Raw genomic sequence first — 23,607 nt, 5'->3', positions numbered from 1 at the left:
GCCTCTCCTATGGCCCTCTGAATCAAAACCAAAAATCTCCATAAAGTCAAGGAATTATTCATATGAAAACCAGTTTCAAGATTGGTTTGTACTTTATTGTGAATTTTCATTTCAGTAGGATTAAGATTCCTTTTTAGCTTCAAGCAAGCCTCACTTACCCTGGCCACCAAAAACACATGAACAATAATCACATGATTCAAGCAGTGGTGGAAAAATCTGATTTCACAGAACCATGATAAACATTAATATTTTAATTTCTAGTCAATTGAAATGGAAAAAAAAACCCAAAGAGGTTAAAAAAAATAACGATCATCAAGCATAGGTTCATCAATTGTATCCCTCTGATTGGGGATTTTTATAACAAGGGAGACTATAAATGTGTTTTAGCAGTAGAAAGTGATAGGAAACTAGTTAGGAAAGAGCATATATGGAATATCTGTACCTTCTGCTCAGTTTTTCCATGGACCTATAACTGCTCTAAAAAAAAAATCTATTTTTAAAAACCACGTTTCTCTAAAATCCTCCAATTGTGAAGCAAAACTATACTAATCACTCACTATATGGACTTTCTTTGGTGCATTTTTAGGTTGCAACTTTTGAACACTACCTTTTGTAGTAATCTCCTAAAAAGTAGAATCCAAACTTTGTAGAATAGCAAAACCAACAAAGATCATATCACCTCATCTCTGTCTAATTACAGTAGTACCTGCCATGTGTCTGTCCTGCATGTTACGACATAACTGGCTTCAAAAACAGCATTTTCCCACATTCTTCAAAGTTCTAAGTATTTGTTCAACCTCCACCCAGTTCATACTCAGGCCCAGCAAACTATGGTGATTGCTTTCATTATCTTGAAACTAACTAGTATCTATAAAGTAGCCATGTAATTTATCATCCTAACCAGAGGCTCTATTAACGGCTATACTTTCTTGCCCCCTCCCTTCCCCAGGGCAAAAAAGTAAAGTAGGACTATATCAGGCAAATCGTGAAGTATGGCTTCCCTTTATCTCTGACATATTAGTACTACTTTGTAACTTTTCTAGTAGATTAATGTATAAATCTATTGTCTATTTAGCTAACATGTAAGCTCTTTAGCAGAAGGGATTGTTTGTTTCATTTCTGTTCTCCATAAAACTCTCTTCATTAACAGGAAAAATTACATGTCAGAACCCCAACAATTTACCCTGCAATCTGGAGTTTGTACTTATAATTAAATGTACCAAAAAGTAAAACTCTTGACAAAGACCAAAAATTAGTTTCATCAGCTGTTTTAATGATACCCAGGGCATAGTTTATCTCCCTCAAACATGCCTAACCCTAGATAAAAACTACTTTAAAATCTGAGAAACCTGAATTAACTGTTATAACGGTTTTGAGAAGCTAAAAATTTAATAAAAATAATATTGGGTAACATTTATTTAGCTCTACATGCCTGTAGTATTACTTATCTACATTTTATAGATTAGAACCAAATGTAGGCACAGTAGTGGAAGTGCGTACGGCCCAGAGAATTTAAAAGAGGAGCCCCAGAGGAGGGTAAAGTACCATGGAGACTGTAGAGAGGGAGGAGCTCAGGAGAGTGACCTCACAGAGTATATCTAGCAAGGATCAGATCCTAATTCGCATATCAAAGACTTAGAGAATTGTGAAAGAACCAGGAAAATCTAACTCCCAGAAAAAATAATCAACAGATGCTCACAACAGATGCTCACAAACATCACCTGATTTAAGCAGTGGTGAAATAATCTGATTTCATGTAGAACTGTGATAATCATTAATATTTTAGTTTTCAGCCAAGGGAAAGGAATACCTAAATGACAAAGATTATCTGACACACTTTAAAGCAGTACTGTAACAAATGTTCCTGCAAACAATTGTGAAGCCTCTTGACATGCATGAAAACACAGAACATTTCAACAAAGATATAAAGAAGAACCAAATGGGAAAAAAAATAAGGAACCAAATGGAAATTTTACAACTCAGAAATATAGCATCAAATGTTCTAACGAAAGGAAAAACAAAGAGTTACAAAGAAAGAAAAAAAGAGGGTGCTTGGGTGGCTCTGTTGGTTAAGTGTCTGTCTTCGGCTCAGGTCATGATCCCAGGGTCCTGGGATGAAACGTTTTTGCTCAGCAGGAGTCTGCTTCTCCCCGCCCTCCCTCTGGGCTCTTTCTCTCTCTCAAATAAATAAATAAATAAATAAAATCTTTTTTAAAAAAGGGGGGGAGAATGTGATGCTGAAAAAAAAATTTGAGGGAAAAATGGCTGAAAACTTCCTAAGTTTTCTGAAAGATAAAACCCTACAGATTCAAAACTCATCAAGCCCCAAGCAGAAAGCCTCAAAGGAATCCATGTATAAGAACTTCATAATCATACTGTTGAAGACAAAAGACAAAGAAAAAAATCTTGAAAGCAGCCAGAGAACAACTATGCATTACTGACAAAGACACAATTTGAATGACTACAGATTTTTCATCAGAAACCAGACAATAATACTAGAGGGAAGCCTAGAATATCAGGAATGAAAAAAGAGCAATAGCAATGGTAAATATCTTGATGAATATCACAGACTGTTCTCTTGGGTTTGTTTTAAAGATTTTATTTATTTATCAGAGAGAGAGGGAGAGAGAGCAAGCACAGGCAGACAGAATGGCAGGCAGAGGCAGAGGGAGAAGCAGGCTCCCTGCTGAGCAAGGAGCCCGATGTGGGACTCTATCCCAGGATGCTGGGATCATGACCTGAGCCGAAGGCAGCTGCTTAACCAACTGAGCCACCCAGGCATCCCTGTTCTCTTGGGTTTTTTAAAATATGTGCTTTTTGGTATAAAAATTATAACATTGCCTGATGGGGTTTTCAATATATACAAACATAAAGAGGAGAGGATAATACAGTGGTAAGTTTTCTACATTGCACTTTATTTGTTTTAAGATTTTGTTTATTTAAGAGAGAACACAAGCAGGGGGAGCAACAGAGGGAGAGGGAAAAACAGACTCCCCATTGAGCAAAGAGCTTGATGTGGGGCTCAATCCCAGGAACCCAAGATCATGACCTGAGCCAAAGGTAGACACTTAACCATCAGAGCCACCCAGGCACCCCTCTACATTGCACTTTAAGTGGTAAAATAGATTCAAGTAGACTATCAAAGTTTGTATACTGTCATCCCTAATGCAACCATTCATACAGTCAAATTATTTTGCCTTAAAGATTAATATTTGGGGTGCCTGGGTGGCTCAGTCAGTTAAGACTCTGCCTTCAGCCCAGGTCATGACCCCCGGGTGCTGGTATCAAGTCCCCCATGGGAGTCCTTACTCAGTGGTAGTCTGCTTCTCCCTCTCTCCGACCCTGCTCATACTCACACATACTCTAATAAATTTCTCAAAAATCTTTTTTAAAAAAAGACTAAAATTTAAGTTTTCAACTTTTCTCGTGACAGAGTATATTTAGAAGAAAGAACACACTAAAACACTTCTCTCCATTACAGAACTTTCTCCCAGATATCTGGAAGATGAAAATAACATCATTCATGCAGTGCTAAACAAAAAAAAAAAAAAAAAAAAAACACCCTGTATTTAATATGATTAATGCTTCTAACTTCTAGATTCTTATAGACTGCTTCCAAGATGGCCCTCAATGATGCCCAGCTCCTAATACTCATGCCCTCTGTAGCTGCCTCCATATTGTCTCAGTATGGTTTATACAACTAACAAAACACAGAACTGGTATCTATCTTTGAGGTTAGGTTACAAAAGTCAGTGAGCCTTCTGCCTTGTTCTTTCTCCTATCATTAGGAGAAATTTAATTTATTTAACTAATAGGGGAAAGTTAACTAATATATTTTGAGAGGCCCTGTAGGGCACACATGACATGTAACTGAGGCCTCCTACCAACACATATCTTCCAGGCCCTAGTGAAGCCTTTAGTTGACTGTGGCCCTGTTTGGGCCCTACATGATTCTGTAGCCTAGCTTAGTGGTTCCCAGATTCCGAACACTCAGAAACTTGAAGATGTTCCTTGTTTAAGGCTACTAAATTCATGGGGCGCCTGGGTGGCTCAGTGGGTTGAAGCCTCTGCCTTCGGCTCAGGTCGTGATCCCAGGGTCCTGGGATCAAGCCCCGCATCGGGCTGTCTGCTCCGCGGAGAGCCTGCTTCCTCCTCTCTCTCTCTCTCTCTCTGCCTGCCTCTCTGCCTACTTGTGATCTCTGTCTGTCAAAAAAAAAAAAAAAAAAAAAAGATTTTATTTATTTATTTGACAGACAGAAATCGTAAGTAGGCAGAGAGGCAGGCAGAGAGAGAGAGGAGGAACCAGGCTCCCCGCTGAGCAGAGAGCCCAATGCAGGGCTCGATCCCAGGACCCTGGGATCACGACCCGAGCAGAAGGCAGCGGCTTAACCACTGAGCCACCCAGGTGCCCCGAATAAATAAAATCTTTAAAAAAAAAAAAAAAAAGGCTACTAAATTCTGAGGTATTACGCAGCAGTATATAACTAATACATATTTTAATCTTTGAGGCACATGGTAGAGAACTGTTTTCAAAATACTGAGAAGAACCAGTGTGTGGATGTGATATTGTGATAAAATAAGAAACAGGTATTTTGACCTTTGTCCCAGGCTCCTGGCTAGAGCATCTAAAACCTTTGTAATTTCTTGGGTGATAAAGGCGTTAGGAACAACTTTTATCTTTGGTCACTGACTCTTATTCCTTACAAAGGTCCTAAATCCCCTGGAATTTCTCCGGTACAAACATCTTTTGTTTTAATGAGATAACTCTTTCTCAGTGGGCTCACTAACACACCCTTTTTCTCCTGGGAGGGAGGAGTTTCAGATTAACAACTGATCACACCTAAATGATAAAGCCTCTATAAAAATACCCAAAGTATGGGATTCAGAGCTTCCAGGTTGGTGAACACACATGGGGTGAGGGTGGTTCACCCCAAGCCAATGGGATCGGAGGCTCCTCTGCTTGGGGCTGTTCTGGACCTTACCTGGTGTATCTTTTTTTTAGAAAGTTCTTTTGTAACTTTTGTATATAATAAACCAGTAAATGTTTCCCTGAATTCTTGTGAGCTGTTCTAGCAAAAAATTACCAGACTTGAGGGGGTTGTGCAAACCGATTTACAGCCAGATCAGAAATGTATGAAAACCTATGACTTGGAATTAGTTTCTGAAGTGAGGGCAGTCTTGTGACACTGAGCCCTTAACTTGTGGGATCTGGTGGTAACTCTGTAAGTGTCAGAACTGAATTGAATTGTAGGACACCCTGCTGATGTCTACAGAAAATTGGAGAATCGCTTGGTGTAGGAAATCTTACATATCTGGTGTATATGAGTAAAGAAGAAATGTTTTCCTTTCAGTGGACATGGTTAAATAATGCAGTTAAATAACTTATATCCATAGATGGGAATACTAAAGATTGAGGAGGCTCTGCAAAATACTGAAAGAAAAATCTTCATAATTAAGAAATGAACACCTCTTGCATGTCTGTGCAGATTGCCACAAGATGAGGGAAATGCTGGCTGCCTCTGGAACTGAAGTGGGAATTTCCCATAATGTATTTCATTATCATTTCATAATCATAAATTTCCCATAATGTATTATACTACAGATCTACATCACATAGGCAAATAAAACTAGAAAATAAAAGACAAACATTAAAACATTACTTATGGGGCGCCTGGTTGGCTCAGTGGTTAAGCTGCTGCCTTTGGCTCAGGTCATGATCTCAGGGTCCTGGGATCGAGTCCCGCATCGGGCTCTCTGCTCAGCAGGGAGCCTGCTTCCTCCTCTCTCTCTCTCTCTCTGCCTGCCTCTCTGCCTACTTGTGATTTCTCTCTGTTAAATAAATAAATAAAATCTTTAAAAAAAAAAAAAAACATTACTTATGGAACAGATACAGAAAAGGGCTAATATTAGCATTTGCAGTTATGTCTTCAACCAAACATGTTACTAGAGCTGCCATCTTGCGTCCCCGCGTGTGTGCACCTAATCTCAGCTGGTCCGCCCGAGACCCCCTGAGCGCCAACCCTAGTCCCCAGCGCGGTCCCATTTCCGCTCCAACAAGATGAAAGAAACGATCATGAACCAGGAGAAACTCGCCAAACTGCAAGCACAAGTGCGCATTGGTGGGAAAGGAACTGCTCGCCGAAAGAAGAAGGTGGTTCATAGAACAGCTACAGCAGATGATAAAAAACTTCAGTTCTCCTTAAAGAAGTTAGGGGTAAACAATATCTCTGGTATTGAAGAAGTGAATATGTTCACAAACCAAGGAACAGTGATCCACTTTAACAACCCCAAAGTTCAGGCATCGCTGGCAGCGAACACTTTCACCATTACAGGCCATGCTGAGACAAAGCAGCTGACAGAAATGCTACCCAGTATCTTAAACCAACTTGGTGCAGACAGTCTGACTAGTTTAAGAAGACTGGCTGAAGCTCTGCCCAAACAATCTGTGGATGGAAAAGCACCACTTGCTACTGGAGAGGATGATGATGATGAAGTTCCAGATCTTGTGGAGAATTTTGATGAAGCTTCCAAGAATGAAGCAAACTGAATTGAGTCAACTTCTGAAGAAGATAAAACTTAAAGAAGTTACTGGGAGCTGCTATTTTATATTATGACTGCTTTTTAAAATTTTGTTCATGGATCTGATAAAATCTAGATCTCTAATATTTTTAAGCCCAAGCCCCTTGGACACTGCAGCTCTTTTCAGTTTTTGCTTATACACAATTCATTCTTTGCAGCTTATTAAGCTGGAGAAGCCTGGGAATAAAGTTTGAAACAAGATTAATAAAGTTCTTTGCCTAGGATAAAAAAAAAAAAATGTTACTAGTATTAATAGCTACTACTATCAGGAATTCGGGCTCCATTGCACTAAAAATGTGATCTAGGAAAGAGTAATATTTTCACATTAAAAAACTGTTTGAAAAAACAAAGATTACACTGGCATGCTTGGGTGGCTCAGCTGGTTAAGTATCTGCATTGGGCTCGGGTCAGTCCTGCATGAGGCTCCTTCCTCAGCAGGGAGCCTGCTTTTCCTTCTGCCTGCTGCTCACCTTGCTTGTACTGATAAATCTTTTTTAAAAAGTATCAGAAAAATAAAGATTACATAATCCATTATTCTAATCAAGTGGAAATTTTAATTTCATGTAGATACAGGATTTACAACCACTGGCAGAAAAAGTAAAAATGGCTAAATGAATTTTAATATACATTCAGATTTGTTGAATTTCCCGTTGGTGCACCTAAGATGGTATCCCAGGTCTAAAAGATGGGAAAGAAACAAAAAATTTTAAAAAATTAATAAAGGATGGAAAAAACCTTCACAATAAATCGACTTCTAAAGTGTCTACTAGGGGGCGCCTTGGTGGCTCAGTAGTTAAGCATCTGCCTTCGTTCGGCTCAGGGCATGATCCACAGAAAGCCTGCTTCTTCCTCTCCCACTCCCCCTGCTTGTGTTCCCTCCCTGGCTGTGTCTCAGTCAAATAAATAAATACAATCTTTAAAAAAAAAAAAAGTATCTATTAGTGGCTGTATCACTGTCTTGAAAGATCTGGAAACAAACTCTTCAGTGTGCCTGGGTGGCTCAGTCGGTAAAGCGTCTGCCTTCTACTTGTCATGATCTCGGTGTCCTGGGATTGAGCCCCACACCAGGCTACCTGCTCAGTGGGGAGTCTGCTTCTCCTTATCTCCCCATTCATACGCTTTCTAATGAATAAAACCCTAAAAAAAAAATCCCTCTTAGGTAACTATAAATCCTTCTTAAGGAGCTAGCCACAATTGTTTTACCTGGACCCCTGGTTCTCAATCTTGTTACTGAAAACTGGTATGCTTCCAATTGCGCAGTTCCCAGCATATTGTGGATATTGAATGCATGAATTAACTCTTCAATCTCTTAATAAGAGATCTTCCTAATTAATAAATTTAAATTTTTTCTTATTGTAGAACAATTCATCACACCAAAATGACACTAAGTATCTTGGTTTTTTCCTGTATTATTAAGTGCAACATAGTATCTCATCAAATGTTTATAAGCCATAACTAGCTTCACCATATTCTTAACCATATTCTATTGTTGGATATTTGGCCTGTTTCAATGTATTCTAAATTAAAATTAAAAAGTGAAGAGTACAAAAATAAACATTACATATATTTTTAAGTTGTTACTCTAAAGCATGATCAAGGCAAAACACAAAGTTTCTATCATTAAAATAAACCAACAAAAATCAGGAACAGTTCACTGATTTATTAGATGAACAAACATATATCCACATAATCAATGAAAACTGTATGATATATAAAATAATTTAAGAAATGTTGGGAATTAGCAGCACCATCTGTTATTGAAATAGCAAGAAAAACTTCACATATTTTATGCAAACACGAGAGAAGAATAACTACTTTAAGACCTAATAATGCCACTGAGTGTCTGGGATGATTGAGAGGGACACCTTTTTAGGCAAACACACCTCCTTCTACTCCAAAGATTTGGGGAGTATATCGGATGATTAAGGTTTCAGAAAATGCTACTGAATTAAGAGATACTGCATAGTATTTTAATTAGAACAGGGAGACTAACACCAAGCTACTTTCAGCATGGCTCAACACTTTTGCTATGAAAAATTTAGTTCTGAATTATGAAATTAGAAATAAAAAATAATTTTTAAAAGACACTAGCTGTCTCTAAGAAACATTAAGTGGAACACAGGTCACTATGAAAATACATCACTTTTCCAGTTTGCTTAATAATTTACTTTAAAAAGTTGTGTAGTTTTCATCACAAGTGACTTATACAAATTTCTTAATAAACATTTTTAAAAGTTTAAATGTATTTCTAAAATCTAATAGATTCTTTTGATTTTTTTTAACCTTTAGCCCTGTTGTTACATTTACTGTGTATCAGAGTAAGAGACTGAGTTTGTGTGAAAGTATACAAATGTACACACATTTTACAGCAACTTATACCCTAACATCTACAAAATTCACATTTATAATACAAGCAAGTACAAGGCCAAGATAAAACTGTTGAATTCCAAAAAGTCAAACTGTATACTATTTTTATTTTGTCCCCTTAAAAAAAGTTCAAGTTCTGCACCAACTTCAAAAAGCCCTCTTAAATCCTAAGTTTGGAAAAAAAACATTTTTCATATACATTTCAGCAGACACAAACAGTTTTTCTGTGCTGATGAAGTAAAGGATTTCCAATTTTCTTCTGGCCCCGAAGTCTGCGTCGCATGGTAAGTTTAACAGAGTTCTTTCGCTGTGAGCTGGTGGGGAGGCTTGCAGGCTGAGCACCACTACTTCGACTTAAACCATTTCGTCTGTGCTTCTTCATGAGAGGGCCAGAATTGGATTCTTCTAATGTCCTTTTAAAGTTTGCTGGAGGGGTTCTTTCAACTTCTTGGGCTTTCATTTGACCTGGAGTTGACATCTTTACATTTTTTTGGTCCATGATGGTATTTGTTGAATTGGTAGGCACAAGGCCAACTGACAGGCTATTATTCAAAGAATCATGTATCCTTAAAGTCAGGGCTTTAGTGCAATTTTCTTCAAGTGGCTCTGGATCTTTTGAGGGTATGACTGCCGGCTGGACATTCCCTCGAGCTACCTCCGCTGGGACTTCTACATAATTCTCTGAGAAGGCATTACTACGAATAAGGGCAGGTACATGGTCCTTAGAGTTCAGCCGTGGCCATGGGTCCTCCTCCAGTGACTAAAAAACAAGAAAGGTAAGCCAAATAAATAATTTATCATAGAATTCAGCTTAATCATTAGGAGACAAGATGAAGTTTCATAAGTGAAAAATTTGGTTGGTTGGTTAATTTCTTACTTATTTTTTTCTATATTCTCATTTCTGAATATTCAGTAGTAGAGAAAATGTAAACTGCAACATTAAAGCAATAATGTCATACTGCAAACTCATACTGTTGCTTTGTACCTATCTCCCAAACACTAGAGACTGTTCTAGAACTTGAGAAAAGCAGGATGTCTGAGAACCTAGAGAACATGGCTGGGGCAACTCTCAAAGAAATAAATGAAAATTATATGGAAACTTTCAGGTATTCTTTTTTTAAAAGCTTGATGGGTCATTTAGATATGCACCACTCGTTTAGATACAGTGTCCTAGATCTACATATACTCAGAATATTTTTCCTATCAAACCCAAATCTCTCATAGTACTAATACTTTATAAAATCATTGTTAATAGTTCAAGAACAGAGTTTAAGCATAAACACTGTCTCCCTCAAGTACATAACATTTCCCTCAAATCTTTTTCTCCTTTAATCAAGTCATTTATTAAAATATTAATATAATCTGAAGTAAACCCTTTGTAGAAGGATAAATGAAAACATATTATCTGGTCTTCCTCTGATATAAAAATCCCTTAGAAATAAACGCCTCTCAAAAAAACGCTATAGAAAAGTATACTTATAAAAAGAATGTTTCCTTTAATGGTTCTAGAATTGAGAAGCAAAGGGAAATTTAAGCCACCCAAAAGCATTTCAATCTCACCATAAACATGAATGAACATGCTTTAATGGAAAAAAATGTATTGACTTTAGGTCAACTGGAAGCTAGAGATGAGAAACCCCGGTTCCTAATTTGGGACTGCCTCAAAAACATTGCTGCTTCTGCTGCTGCTGCTTTTTTTTGTGGGTTTTTTCTCTTTTTTTACTAGGAAAATACTCTTTCTTTCTGCAGAAAGAATTGATTCATTTATTTCTTTAACACTGCATAGTTTACTGAAACCACAATTATTCTTATCTGTTTTATTTTATATTTTAAAGATTTTATTTATTTGACAGAGAAGTAAGAGAGAGCCAAAAAGCACAAGCGAGAGGGAATGGCAGAGGGAAAAAGAGAAGAAAGCTCCCTGCTGAGCAGGGAACCCACCCCCCCAAATGCAGGCTCCATCTTAAGACCCTGGGATCATGACCTGAGCCAAACGCAGACCTTAACCAACTGAGCCACCCAGCCCCTTTTCTTATCTGTTTTAACACTGACTAGGTGTTAGGTAGCAATCTTGTTTCAAAGTATCAGTGTTGAGAAAGGGTAACAGGATAGTCTTCATTTCAGAATATTTACATATGGCTTTCAAAAATATCAGCAAGAGATGTATGTGAGCTCATCCTTTTGCAATAGGTTGATTCCAATACCTACCCTGGTCACAAGCATGTTCTGGATAATCACAGAAAACTATACCTACTCATAAGAAATTGTTGAGCCAGAGTTTGTCCTGCTTTAAATAAAGAAAAACGGATTTACAGTAAGATCAGGCAGACAGAGAAGGCTTCCTACTACCAGTCACATCACTAAATTAGGCAAAAGAAAGTAATAACCAAGCCACTGGTAGGAATAGAACATGCTGCTCTAGTTTGTAAAATAAGGTTAGCTATTAGATGGAATTCCTTTATAAAAGAAAACCAGTGGAACAATTTCAGAGTTAATATGATTTATTTTAATTTCTGTTGTGTTATTTTTATTTTATTTTTTAAAAGACTTTATTTATTTGAAAGAGAGAGAAAAAGAAGTGGGGAGGCTCAGAAGGGAAGAAAGAGAGAGAGGAGCAGACACCCCACTGAGCAAGAAGACCAATACAAGGCTCGATGCAGGGCTCGATTCCAGGACCCAGAGACCATGATCTGAGTCAAAAGCACCCACGTAACCAACTAAACCAACCAGGTGCCACTGTTCTGTCTTTTTAAATTCACAAGATTATTATTCTGACACTACATGTGTGCTGGCTTTTCTTCCCCCACTTCCTCCTTGAACTTTTCCTTTTCCTGCTCTGCTCTTTTTATTGGCATTCTGCGGGAATACACTGCATCTGTTAGCACAGGCAATTGCTCAGACTTCTCAGACTCATCCCAGATGAATTACCTGTATTGCTAAATCTTTTTACATGTACATAAAATGTAATATTGAGAGATTACCTCCTAAAAACACAAACTTTAAAAGTTTTACCACTTCAGAGATCAAATTCCTTGCTCCATCAATCTTATAATCCAACATTAAATCTAACTGAAAATTGTGCCTAGAACACAACTGAAACTAAAAGCTAATTTTCTGAAAGAACTCCCTTCCTCATTCCTCCTTCCAATAACTCTTGGCTTATTTAAAAAGAACTATATTGGGGTGTCTGGGTGGCTCAGTCAGTTAAGTGTCTGCCTTTGGCTCAGGTCATGATCCAGCCCCTCATCGGACTCCCTGCTCAGCAGGGCACCTGCTTTTCCCTCTCCCTTCTGCTCGCCCTGCTTGTGCAATCTCTCTCACTCTCTGTCATATAAACAAATAAAATTTAAAATAATCAAAAGCAAACAAAAAGCTAAATTTAGTTTTGCCCTAAAGAAAGGACAGAGAAAAATGTGTGTCAGAGTGATATATCACTTAAACAGAGGTATTTCTACCATATTCATCCCAAAACAAAGATCTGACTACTTGGATACCTTAGGATCCATACAGAAGTTGACATGTCTATAAATAGATAAACCTAGTCTCAAATGCCTACTCTAAATCTGGTAAAGTATTAAAAACTAAGCTGACCAAAATATCATTCTATTTATCTAGATGTTACTAAATGTGGGATTATTTTACCAAGAAAATAAATCAATAGATTACATGTGTAGTCGTGGTTGTCAATTAAGATAAAACACAATTTCTTGGGCAGAGATTTGTCTTTATTTACTTGTTAAGTCAGAGCTAACATCACTAATTATTCTGAATGGCTCCAAATATTTTCCTATATTTTTGTGGGGCCAACTAGTTAACTACCAATGCCTAAATATAAGTTAGGGTATACATAAATCTCCTTATCTTTATTATTATATCATTAGGTCTCCAGATTTTCAGAAATAATTTAAAAAACATTTTATATAGGGGCCCTTGAGTGCCTCCGTGGATTGGGTGATTGACTCTTGGTTTCAACTCAGGTTGTGAGATCGAGCCTGGCGTTGGGCTCCGCATTGGGTGTGGAGCCTGCTGAAGATTCTCTCACTTCCTATTCCCCTCTGCCCCTCACTCACACATGCTCTCTCTCAAAAATACAAAAATAAAAGCACATTCTCAGAAGTCCCACGTATAACAAAGCAGTTATCAGTACTACCAATTTTTAGTAGGAAAATACTGGGATGAAATAATAAAAAGGGAAATGCAGTACCATTTAAATTTACTTCACAGCTTATCTTAAACTCATTCAAAATTATCTAAGAAGAGGAATAATGTTTCTTGTCCATGTTATTAGACAACCAGTTCTAAGATCTGATATCCTAAGGTCCACTTCAGTCTGTAGTCTGTATGATCTTATCCGAATTGCTTAATCTCTCAGTCTTATTATCTGTAAGATGGAATAATATCTGCACTAGTTACCCATTCCATTTATGAGGTTCAAATGAAATATATACAAAAGTACTTCACAAACTTAAATGTTTATAAATGTACATAGTATTAGAAGGGGATTGTTAAAATATTGTTATGTACATCTCCTTTCCATTAAGCACTGTGCACACAGCTGGCATGCAGAACAGTACTGATGGGAAGATGAATCAATGATAGTAAAAGTTACATGACAAAGATCCATCACTTTCTTGAACCCAGTTCAAATCCAAAATCCTATGATACAAAGAATCTGAAAAACTTTTCAGGCAATTCTAACCAAAGAAATTCTATTTAAAAACCTCAAATACTATAGAGAACTGTATACCTTGACTGGCGGTGTAGAACATGGAGAAGGAGTCATCACGCAGGTTTCTTGACTATTATACGAAGGACTATCAGTCAGGTTCAGATAGAGCTCATCTTCACTGGTGAAATTTCCCTGGCTGTCCACTCCTGGAGAAATGCAGATCACTATAGCACTAGTATTATCTGCTCGAAGCATACGCTGCCTCCAGCGGCCTAGTGCTCGATTCACAAGCATTTTGGCACAAGACTGTCCATGTTCACCCTGTAGTTAAAAGAACAAAGAGAGAGAAGGTTAACAACTCAGATTTAGTTCCCACTATAAATTAAAAACAAAGTATCAAATTAAAAACAAAGTATTCAATATGGCTCACATAAGTAAAATTTCCTAAATTTCAAACATTATCCATAGACCCCATAACTATGTTAAGAGTACTGCTCTAATTTTTTTAAATATTAAGACAAGGCCTTATCCTGTGGTTAAATTCCACCTGTGTTTTTATCTTTTTAGTAGCAAGAAACTCAGTCTTCACTGTAATAGGAAAAGTTATACAGAAGTTATCTAAAATGGAAAGTAAACATCAAGTTATTACAGATAAACAATTCGCAAACGAGATAATCAGGCATGGCAAAAACAAACAACAACAACAACAAAAAAACCCTTATTGCAAAGGGCCAATCTTCTCCTAAAATAAGAGCTTCTACAAATCAATGACAATAAAATTTTGCCAAAGAATATGAACAAAATTCAGAGACAAGAAAATATAAACAACTGTTAAATATATACAATTGACCCTTGAACAATGGAGGGCGTTGGAGATGCCAACTCCCCCATACAAATGAAAATCCATGTATAACTTTTGATTCCCCTCAAACTTAACTACTAATAGCCTACTGTTGACCACAAGTCTTACCAATAAAATTAAGTTGATTAGCATGTATTTTGCATATTATTTGTATTATATACTGCATTCTTAAAGCTAGGGAGGGCGCCTGGGTGGCTCAGTGGGTTAAAGCCTCTCCCTTTGGCTCAGGTCATGATCCCAGGGTCCTGGGATCGAGGCCCGCATCGGGCTCTCTGCTCAGCTGGGAACCTGCTTCCTCCTCTCTCTCTGCCTGCTTCTCTGCCTACTTGTGATCTCTGTCTGTTAAATAAATAAATAAAAATCTTAAAAATAAAATAAAATAAAATAAAGCTAGGGAAAAAAATTATAAAGAAGAGAAAATACCTGTATGGTGCTGTATATACCTAAGAGAAATGAAAACATATCCACACAAAAACTTGTATGTGAATGTTCACAAAAGTCATTCACTCATAAGAGCCCCAAAGTGGAAACAACCCAAATATCCATCAACTGGTAAATGGATGGATAATTAAATGTTGTATATCCGTTGATGGAAAATTATTCAGCCCTAACAAGGAATAAAGTACTTTTATTTACAAGCAACATGGATGAACCTTGAAAATATTATGCTTAAGTGAAAGAAGTCAAATATGGAGGTCACATATTATATGATCTCTTTACATGAAATATCCAAAACAGGCCAATATAAAGAGAGACAGAAAGATCAGTGGTTGCCAGTGGGTGGGGATAATAGGAGGCAGTGAATGACTACTGGCAATTATTGGTTTTGGAGGTAGTGATAAAATGTTCTGGAATGATATAGTGGTAACGGTTGCACAACTTAGAGAATATAGTAAGAACTACTGAGTTATACATTTTTTTTCAAAGATTTTATTTATTTATTTGACAGAGAGAGATCACAAGTAGGCAGAGAGGCAGGCAGAGAGAGAGGAAGGGAAGCAGCCCCCTGCTGAGCAGAGAGCCCGATGTGGGACTCGATCCCAGGACCCTGAGATCATGACCTGAGCCGAAGGCAGCGGCTTAACCCACTGAGCCACCCAGGCGCCCTATACATTTTTTTTAAGAGGATTTTTTATTTAAGGTTTTATTTATTTATTTGATAGAAGATACAGCAAGAGCGGGAACCCAAGCAGGGGGAGTGGGAGAGGGAGAAACAGGCTTCCCGCTGAGCAGGGAGCCCAATGCGGGGCTCGATCCCTGGACTCTGGGATCAGGACCCGAGCCAAAGGCAGACACTTAATGACTGAGCCATCCAGGTGCCCCTGAGTTATACATTTTAAAAAGGTAAAATTTTGGGCGCCTGGGTGGCTCAGTTGGTTAAGCAACTGCCTTTGGCTCAGGTCATGATCCCACGAATCCTGCTTCTCTCTGTCTCCCTCTGCCTGCCACTACCCCCTGCTTGTGTGGTCTCTCTCTGCGTCGAATAAATAAAATCTTAAAATAAAATAAAAAATAAAAAATGTAAAATTTTGTGGTATATGAATTACATCTCAATTTTTTAAAAAGAATTAATGAGGTTTCATAGGCCACTAAGGGCTATTCATAACAAAGTCTGTGGTTGTGTGTTTATCTAATTTATATCCTGTCTCATTCCCTTTATGAGCTGCAAAGTTTGTTTTATGTAATTCTAGAGCCAGGCAAATGGAATACCTACTCAAAGTGAACATCCTTAGACCTATGACAAAGTAGCAGAACAATGTATAGACAACAATATCAAATTATTGAGTTACTTCTCACCATCAAGTATTTCTTCTCCTCTTGGTCCTGGCACATTGAGATGGCATCTTGCGGTGGAATCATATTCCAAAGTCCATCACTCCCCAAGATAATATACTTGTGCTTCTGGGGGTCAAGAGTGTGGACACTTGTGTCTGGTTCAGGTGACACCACAAATTCACCACTGAAGAAATCATAGCTCCACAAATCACCTGGGGGGGGGGGGGGCAGAAATAAGCAAGAAGTGTTATTTCCAGGCTAGTAATATTTTGTCAACAGATTAAAGGAGAGAATCTACACATTCATCAAAATAGATGCAGAAAAGCAATTGATAACATTCAAAATCCATACCTGATTTAAGAAAAAAACAAAACAAAACTGGGGCACCTGGGTGACTCAGTGGGTTGAGCCTCTGCCTTCGGCTCAGGTCATGATCTCAGGGTCCTGGGATCTAGCCCCACATCGGGCTCTTTGGTCGGTGGGGAGCCTGCTTCCCCCTCTCTCTCTGCCTGCCTCTTTGCCTACTTGTAATCTCTCTGTCAAATAAATGAATAAAATCTTAAAAATAAAATAAAATAAAAACTACTTGGGGCACCTGGTGGCACAGTCAGTTGAGTGTCTGACTCTTGCTTTAGGTTCTGGTCATAATCTCAGGGTCGTGGGATCAAGCCCTGCGACAGGCTTCCCACTCCATGAGGAGTATGCTAGAGATTCTTTATCCCTTCTCCATCTCCCTCTACCCACCTCCTAGCTTGTGCTCTCTTTCTCTCTCTCTCTCTCAAATAAAGAAATCTTTAAAAAAGGGGGAAGGTGGGGTGCTTGGGTGGCTCAGTGGGTTAAGCCTCTGCCTTCAGCTCAGGTCATGATCTCAGGGTCCTGGGATCGAGCCCCGCATCAGGCTCTCTGTTTGGCAGGGAGCATGTTTCCACCTTTTCTCTGCATGCCTCTCTGCCTATTTGTGATCTCTCTGTCAAATAAATAAATAAAATCTTTTTTAAAAAGGGCGGGGGGGAGAGGGAGGAAGTGAGGAAAGGAACTCTTATTTTTCTGTGATACATAAGACAAAGTTAAGTGGAGCTATCTAACTTTTTTTACTCCTCCAAACTGGGGAAAGAATAGACAAAAAGAAAACATTAATCTCTATCTCTTTTGTTTGTTGTAAAATACTCTGGGTAAAGGCCTAAATTACAAGCAAAAGGTTGGGGCACCTGGGTGGCTCAGTTAGTTAAGCATCTGTCTGCCTCAGGTCATGATCCCAGGGTCCTGGGATTGAGTCCCAAGTCAGGCTCCCTGCTAAGTGGGGAGCATGCTTCTCCCTTTCCCCTCTGCTCCTGCCATCTCTCTCTCAAATAAAGACAGAAAGAAAATATTTTAAACCAAATAGAAGCAAAAGGTTTTCAGACAAAAGAGTGGTTTTAGCACTCTTTCAGCAGATCTGACTTACTGCTAACCAAGAGTAAATCTCTTTGTCCTTTCTCTGCCTTACTTAAACTTCCCTTCATTAGGTCCTATCAAAAGTATTGTCCAATTAAAACACATTCACAGTCTAAGGGACAAGTAATTCAAATCAATTGTTCTACTTTAAAATAGCAAAATTCATTGCCAAATGAGCCCCTTGAAAGGTAAAGTGGCAATTCATCTCTCAGAGTAGAAAAAAAAAAAAAAAACAACAAACCACACATGGGGCACCTGGCTGGCTCAGTTACTGGAGTGTACCACTCTTGATCTTGGTGTTGCAGGTTCAAGTCCCCACACTGGGCATACAGATTATGTAAAAATAGTATCTTAAAAACAAAACAAAACAAAACAAAACAAAAAAAAACATGCAACCACTAAAAGCTAATTATAATCCAAGTAAACTTACAAAGATGCATTTACTTCTTTTTCTCTTTTTTTTTTGAAGTTTTATTTATAATCTTTTCAGTATCTTTCTTTATAAGCTTATGGATTCTCACAACTCTGAAATCATGATCTGAGCTGAAACCAAGAGTTGGACACTTAACTGACTGAGCCACCCAGGTGCCCCTTTTATTATTGTTTTAGTGCTCAAGTTGCTTTAAATTTGCCGGTGAAATTTGCTGGAATGTGAATTTTTAACAAACTCACTAGGTGAGTTGTATTCATAGTCAGATTTAAGAACATATGACATAGGCATGGTTCCCTTATTTAATCAGTTTAGAGAATCCTGGCTTTACCCGAGGTAAAATGAGCAACGATCAGAACTGGGCCTTGAATTAAGTGTTTCTATCATTGGTCTACTGTTTGTACACCAAAATAGAATCAAAGATTATCATCCCTGTAGTAAAGGGAGAGCCTTTGGACATTGCGGCAAATGTTGTTAGTTGTCTCCTTGATGACCATTTCCCTTTTGTCCTTAGTAGGGGCACTGGAAGGACACCAGAGGAGAAAAAGACCTTTCTTCTGGTTTCAGTATGTTCTCTGCTGGCTTCTGTGGCACATGGCAGCCCACAGTGCACAGGATACCCAGTAGTCTTTACCTCTAGTGACTTAACATTTCCCCCTACTCTGTGAGTGGCTTCCCTTCCAAAGAGCCTCAATTCATCTATTCTTTAAACCACAACCAATGGGCACCTGGGTGACTCAGTTATTAAACATCGGCCTTTGGCTCAGGTCACTGATCCCAGGGTCCTGGGATGGAGCCCTGCGGCAGGCTCTTTGCTCAGTGGGGAGCCTGCCTCTCCCTTTCCTCTAACCCTCCCCTTGCTTGGGTTCCCTCTGTCACTCTCTCTCTCTGTCAAATAAATAAATAAAATCTTTAAACTGCAACCAAAAATCATCCCTTGAAAACATAAATTTAAGGGGTGCCTGGGTGGCTCAGTCGGTTAAGCACCTGCCTTCGGCTCAGGTCATGATCTGAGTCCTTGGATCAACCCCCAAATCGGGCTCCCTGCTTGCAAGGAAACTCTTTTCTCTCTCTTCCTTGCTCATGCTCTCTCTTGCTATCTCTCTCTCTCAAATACATAAATATAATCTTTAAATAAAAAATAAAACATATTTAAGATGGATGGTGATGGTTGCAAAACACTATGTAAATGAACTTAATACCACCACTGACTTGTAAACTTAAAATGGTTAAGATAGCAAAATTATGTATCTTTGTCATAATTAAAAACATACGTATACCCAAATTTAGTTGTTTCCACTCCCACTCTGCAATAGCTTAGTCTTATTCCTAATTTACAACTCTTAACCACAATCTAAAATAAAGTCATTTTATCCATGCCTCTTATTCTCATATCTCTGTTCCAGCTACACTGGGCTTTGTCAGAGTTCCTTATTATTCTCACCTTCCTTCCTCTTATCAGAGCTGCTTGCAGATGCAGCTCCTATGCTTAGAACACACGTTCTTCCTCTCTTAACAACTAGTAATTCTTCAAACTTCAGCTCAGTATCAAATATCTCTTGCCTCTCCAGCTAGGTATAATACCCTTATTTTAAGTTCTCATTAGCACATATTGAAGTATTTAGAGATGTAATTTTTCTTTTTTTTTTTTAAAGATTTTATTTATTTATTTGACAGACAGAGATCACAAGTAGGCAGAGAGAGAGAGAGAGAGAGAGAGAGAGAGGGAAGCAGGCTTCCTGCGGAGCAGAGAGCCCGATGCGGGGCTCGATCCCAGGACCCTGAGATCATGACCGGAGCCGAAGGCAGCAGCCCAAACCACTGAGCAACCCAGGCGCCCCTAGAGATGTAATTTTTCAACTCGTTTTGTGATCCGATGAATGCTTCTCCCCTTCTCTATACTGTAAGCTTCCAAGAGGACAAAGACCACATGCTTAGCACATATTGCACTCAGTAAGTATCTGTTCAAGGAATAAATGATTTGCAAGATTCACATACAATTCTATCACGCAGCCACTAGAAGGCACCTTTGTTATATCTGTATGCAAGTAATTCTAATCCTCATGAGTTTCTAAAAATGGTACCAATTTCTGTTAAGCAAACTTTTCTTTCCCAAAAAGCTAGATTAAAAATGGTCATAAACCATAAGAATGGTGCTAAATACTATAATTTACTATGATCCAGTAAGTATTACCATGCAACAAGTTAAAAAAAAAAAAAGTTTAAAATTTTATTTATTTGTGGACACCTGGGTGACTCAGTCAGTTAAGTCTGCCTTTGGCTCAGGTCATGATCCCAGGCTCCGGATCTTTTATAGGCTTTGGCCTAGGATCAGGAATAGCATGCACTTATAACATTTCTTTAGGTTATACATCTTGGCCAGAATACTACATAGGGAATATTGTGTCAGTCTCAGCACTATTCCTCATTAGTGATGATAATTTTGATTATTTAGTCAAGGTACTGCCTGATTTCTCTGTTCTCTAATTACTAGTTTTTTCTTTTTTAAAAGTTTATTAATTTTTAGTATCTCTACACCCAATAGGGGTTATAACTCACCACCTGGAAATTAAGAGTTGCATGTTCTTCCAACTGAGCCAGCCAGGCACCCCTAATTACTATTTTTTCTCTTTTGCAACTAAAAGCAGTTTATGGGGAGATATTTTAAAACAATGCTGATATACCACTGCTTAAGTACTTTTGAGTATCTGTGTAAAATAAACATTGAGGACTATATTTCTTTCTCTCTACATAGTTAACAAATGTTGACTGAGCCCCAATGAGGCTCCACATCACCACAGAGTCTGCTTGGGATTATCTCCCTGTCTCCCACCCTTTGCCCCTCTCCCTGCTTGTGCTCTAGTAAATAAATAAAATCTTTTTTAAAAATCACATCAATATCTCTCTCCAAATACAGTAATCAATACCTTTTGGACTGACTAGATATTCTATAAGAAGCTCATTCAATGCTGCTATTAATTCTGTCTCTGCCTCCCCACCCTCATACTACTCCAATAAAAACCAAAGTGTATGTAATAGAGAAATCTGACTGGTAGCAGTTCATAAGAAAAATATCTAACGACTGGAGCTATTTCAATAAACCAACAAACGTGGTATGATTACTAAAAGCTAATGACAGATTCCAGGACTCTACAAGCAGAAGTACAATGCTCAGGTAGCAGGAATAAAATATTTCCATCATACTTCAAACTGTTCAGACCACATCTTGCAGAATATCCTCAATTCTGGAACATTTAATGAAGAAATAAAGCAATATGACAAGAATAATGAAGGGTCTGAAGCCTAGAGGAAAGACTAGAAAAACATGCTAGCTAATTTTGAATAGGTAAATGATGGTCATTATGCAAAAGGAAAAATAAATACACTGCCCTGTTTTTGACTCAACACATAAAACTAGAGTCAATATCTGAAAGATTCATGTGGCAGATTTTAACTGACAATTATGCAAGAGTTTGTACTTTGAAATATTAAGATTTACTGAAGATATTCAAGTAGGAGTTAGATTACTTCTTGTCTGAATTACTCTAGAGATACAGAAGTCAAAAAGAAAAGTAGAAAGTAGAAAGTCTGAAACAGAAAAACCAGTTGGTTTTCCTGCTCTTTCTGCCAGTCCTTCATCTGTTCCTACTTTTCCACTACACAATCTCTTATGAGTTTCAAGGCTTAAAATGCTTGGCACACACACTTCATATATACAAAATAACTTGGCATCTATTTTTCTAAATTGAAGGTTCAATATTGTTTTTTTTTAAGATTTTATTTATTTATTTGACAGAGAGAGATCACAAGTAGGCAGGCAGGCAGAGTTGGGGAGAGGGGGAAATAGGCTCCCTGCTGAGCAGAGAACCCCATGTGGCGCTCAATCCCAGGACCCTGGGATCATGACCTGAGCTGAAGGCAGAGGCTTTAACCCACTGAGCCACCCAGGCACTCCTCAATTTACCCCTCAGTTTGAATCTGAAGTAAGACCTTGCCCTCAGTATAATTAGTTGGGTTCCCCATAAAAAAAACCTTCTGTTCTTGAGATGCCTGGGAGGCGCAGTCGGGTTAAGTGTCTGACTCTTGGTTTTAGCTCAAATCCGTGATGTCAAGGTCCTAGGATCAAGCCCTCTGTTGGGCTCCGCACTGAGCACAGATTTAGCTTGAGATTGATTCTCCTTCCCTCTCCCTCGGCCCCTCCGGCTCCTGTCCTTTAAAATAAATAATCTTTAAAAACAAAACAAACAAAAAATGCTGTTCTTTAGTAATATTAATTACTTGCCAATTATCACATTCCTCCCTCTTTATCCTTGCTAACAACTGAAAGATCTATTATATCACATGGTTATACTATTAATGAATAACCTGAGAAACAGACAGCCTTTGAGTTCTGCTAAAATCTACAAATATGTAGAGTGCCTAGAATACTGCTACAGGCCCCCAATAGTACCTTTGCCTCCAATTTTATCACCCTATAATTTTACCCACTACAGCATCAAAATGACCCTTAAAAAAAAAAGAAAGAAAGAAAGAAAGAAAAAGAACTGGGGACACCTGGGTGGCTCAGTTAAGCATTTTGCCTTTAGCTCAGGTCATGATCCCAGAGTTCTGGGATCCAGTCCCACATCAGGCTCAGTGGGAAGCGTGCTTTTCCCTCTGCCTGCTGTTCCCCCTGCTTACACTCTCCCTGACAAATTAATTTTTTAAAAACATGCATCATGTCACTGCCCTATTTCAATAAACAGCAACAGTAACATTTACAGAACACTTATTATGTGTCAGGCACTGTTTTAACCACTTTACATATATTAAGTCATCCAATACTCACAACTGAATGAGGCAGGTACCATTATTAGCCCCATTTACAGCTGAAAAAACTGTCACGTATATTAAGTAATTTATATATAGTAAGTGACTTGCCTTACTATATGTAACTGTGCAGTAAATAACAATATTGGCATTGGACCCTAAGAATTTTGGCTCCAAAGTCTATCTCTTCACCACTGTGGTATACTTCCTCCACTCAATTACTTCCTGAAAGTATTTAAAATAAAATTCCCAGGCGCCTAGGTGGCTCAGTGGGTTAAAACCTCTGCCTTCGGCTCAGGTCATGATCTCAGGGTCCTGGGATCGAGTCCCAAGTCAAGCTCTCTGCTCAGCAGGGAGCCTGCTTTCCTCTCTCTCTCTCTCTCTGCCTGCCTCTCTGCCTACTTGTGATCTTTCTCTGTATATCAAATAAATAAATAAAATCTTTAGAAAAAAATGAATAAAATAAAATTCCTTATCATGGTCTACTATAAACCCTTGTAAGGTTTATTTCTTGCCTACCACACATAATGCCTGCACCAAACTCCTTATCTTAACCTGCATGCCCTCCCTTTTTGCGTCCAAAACCAGGTAGATTCGAAAATAAGTATTTTTATTTTGTCATGAACAATTTATTTTGCTAGCTAATGAGAAAGAGACCTTTGAAGGTTCTTTTTTTTTTTT

At 38.3% G+C, this 23,607-nt stretch overlaps 2 protein-coding genes across 3 annotated transcripts in view; one reads left to right on the top strand and one right to left on the bottom strand.

Annotated features, from left to right (window-relative positions):
- Window positions 1-5,942: 5,942 nt before the first annotated feature.
- Window positions 5,943-6,817, top strand: LOC309851809 (transcription factor BTF3). Its single transcript, XM_082707541.1, has one exon. The coding sequence runs from the start codon at window positions 6,059-6,061 to the stop codon at window positions 6,545-6,547; it is 489 nt and encodes a 162-aa protein (XP_082563667.1). The 5' UTR covers window positions 5,943-6,058; the 3' UTR covers window positions 6,548-6,817.
- Window positions 6,818-8,224: 1,407 nt separating this feature from the next.
- Window positions 8,225-23,607, bottom strand: part of PPM1D (protein phosphatase, Mg2+/Mn2+ dependent 1D) — a 42,561-nt gene continuing 27,178 nt past the window's right edge. For both annotated transcript variants that reach the window (XM_082707505.1, XM_082707506.1), the window contains exons 4-6: window positions 16,275-16,465; window positions 13,694-13,936; window positions 8,225-9,706 (exon numbers count right to left, since the gene is read on the bottom strand). In XM_082707505.1, the coding sequence (XP_082563631.1) occupies window positions 9,149-9,706; window positions 13,694-13,936; window positions 16,275-16,465 (992 nt within the window). In that variant the 3' untranslated portion in view covers window positions 8,225-9,148. The remainder of the gene's footprint in view (window positions 9,707-13,693; window positions 13,937-16,274; window positions 16,466-23,607) is intronic.

Source organism: Mustela nivalis (assembly GCF_964662115.1).
Source record: "Mustela nivalis genome assembly, chromosome: 17".
In the NCBI taxonomy this organism is placed as follows: domain Eukaryota; kingdom Metazoa; phylum Chordata; class Mammalia; order Carnivora; family Mustelidae; genus Mustela; species Mustela nivalis.
This window is presented reverse-complemented; position numbering and strand designations above follow the sequence as displayed.

Bases quoted from the DNA above. Each gene is read 5' to 3' on its own strand.
- LOC309851809 (XM_082707541.1), top strand. From the start codon at position 6,059: ATGAAAGAAACGATCATGAACCAGGAGAAACTCGCCAAACTGCAAGCA.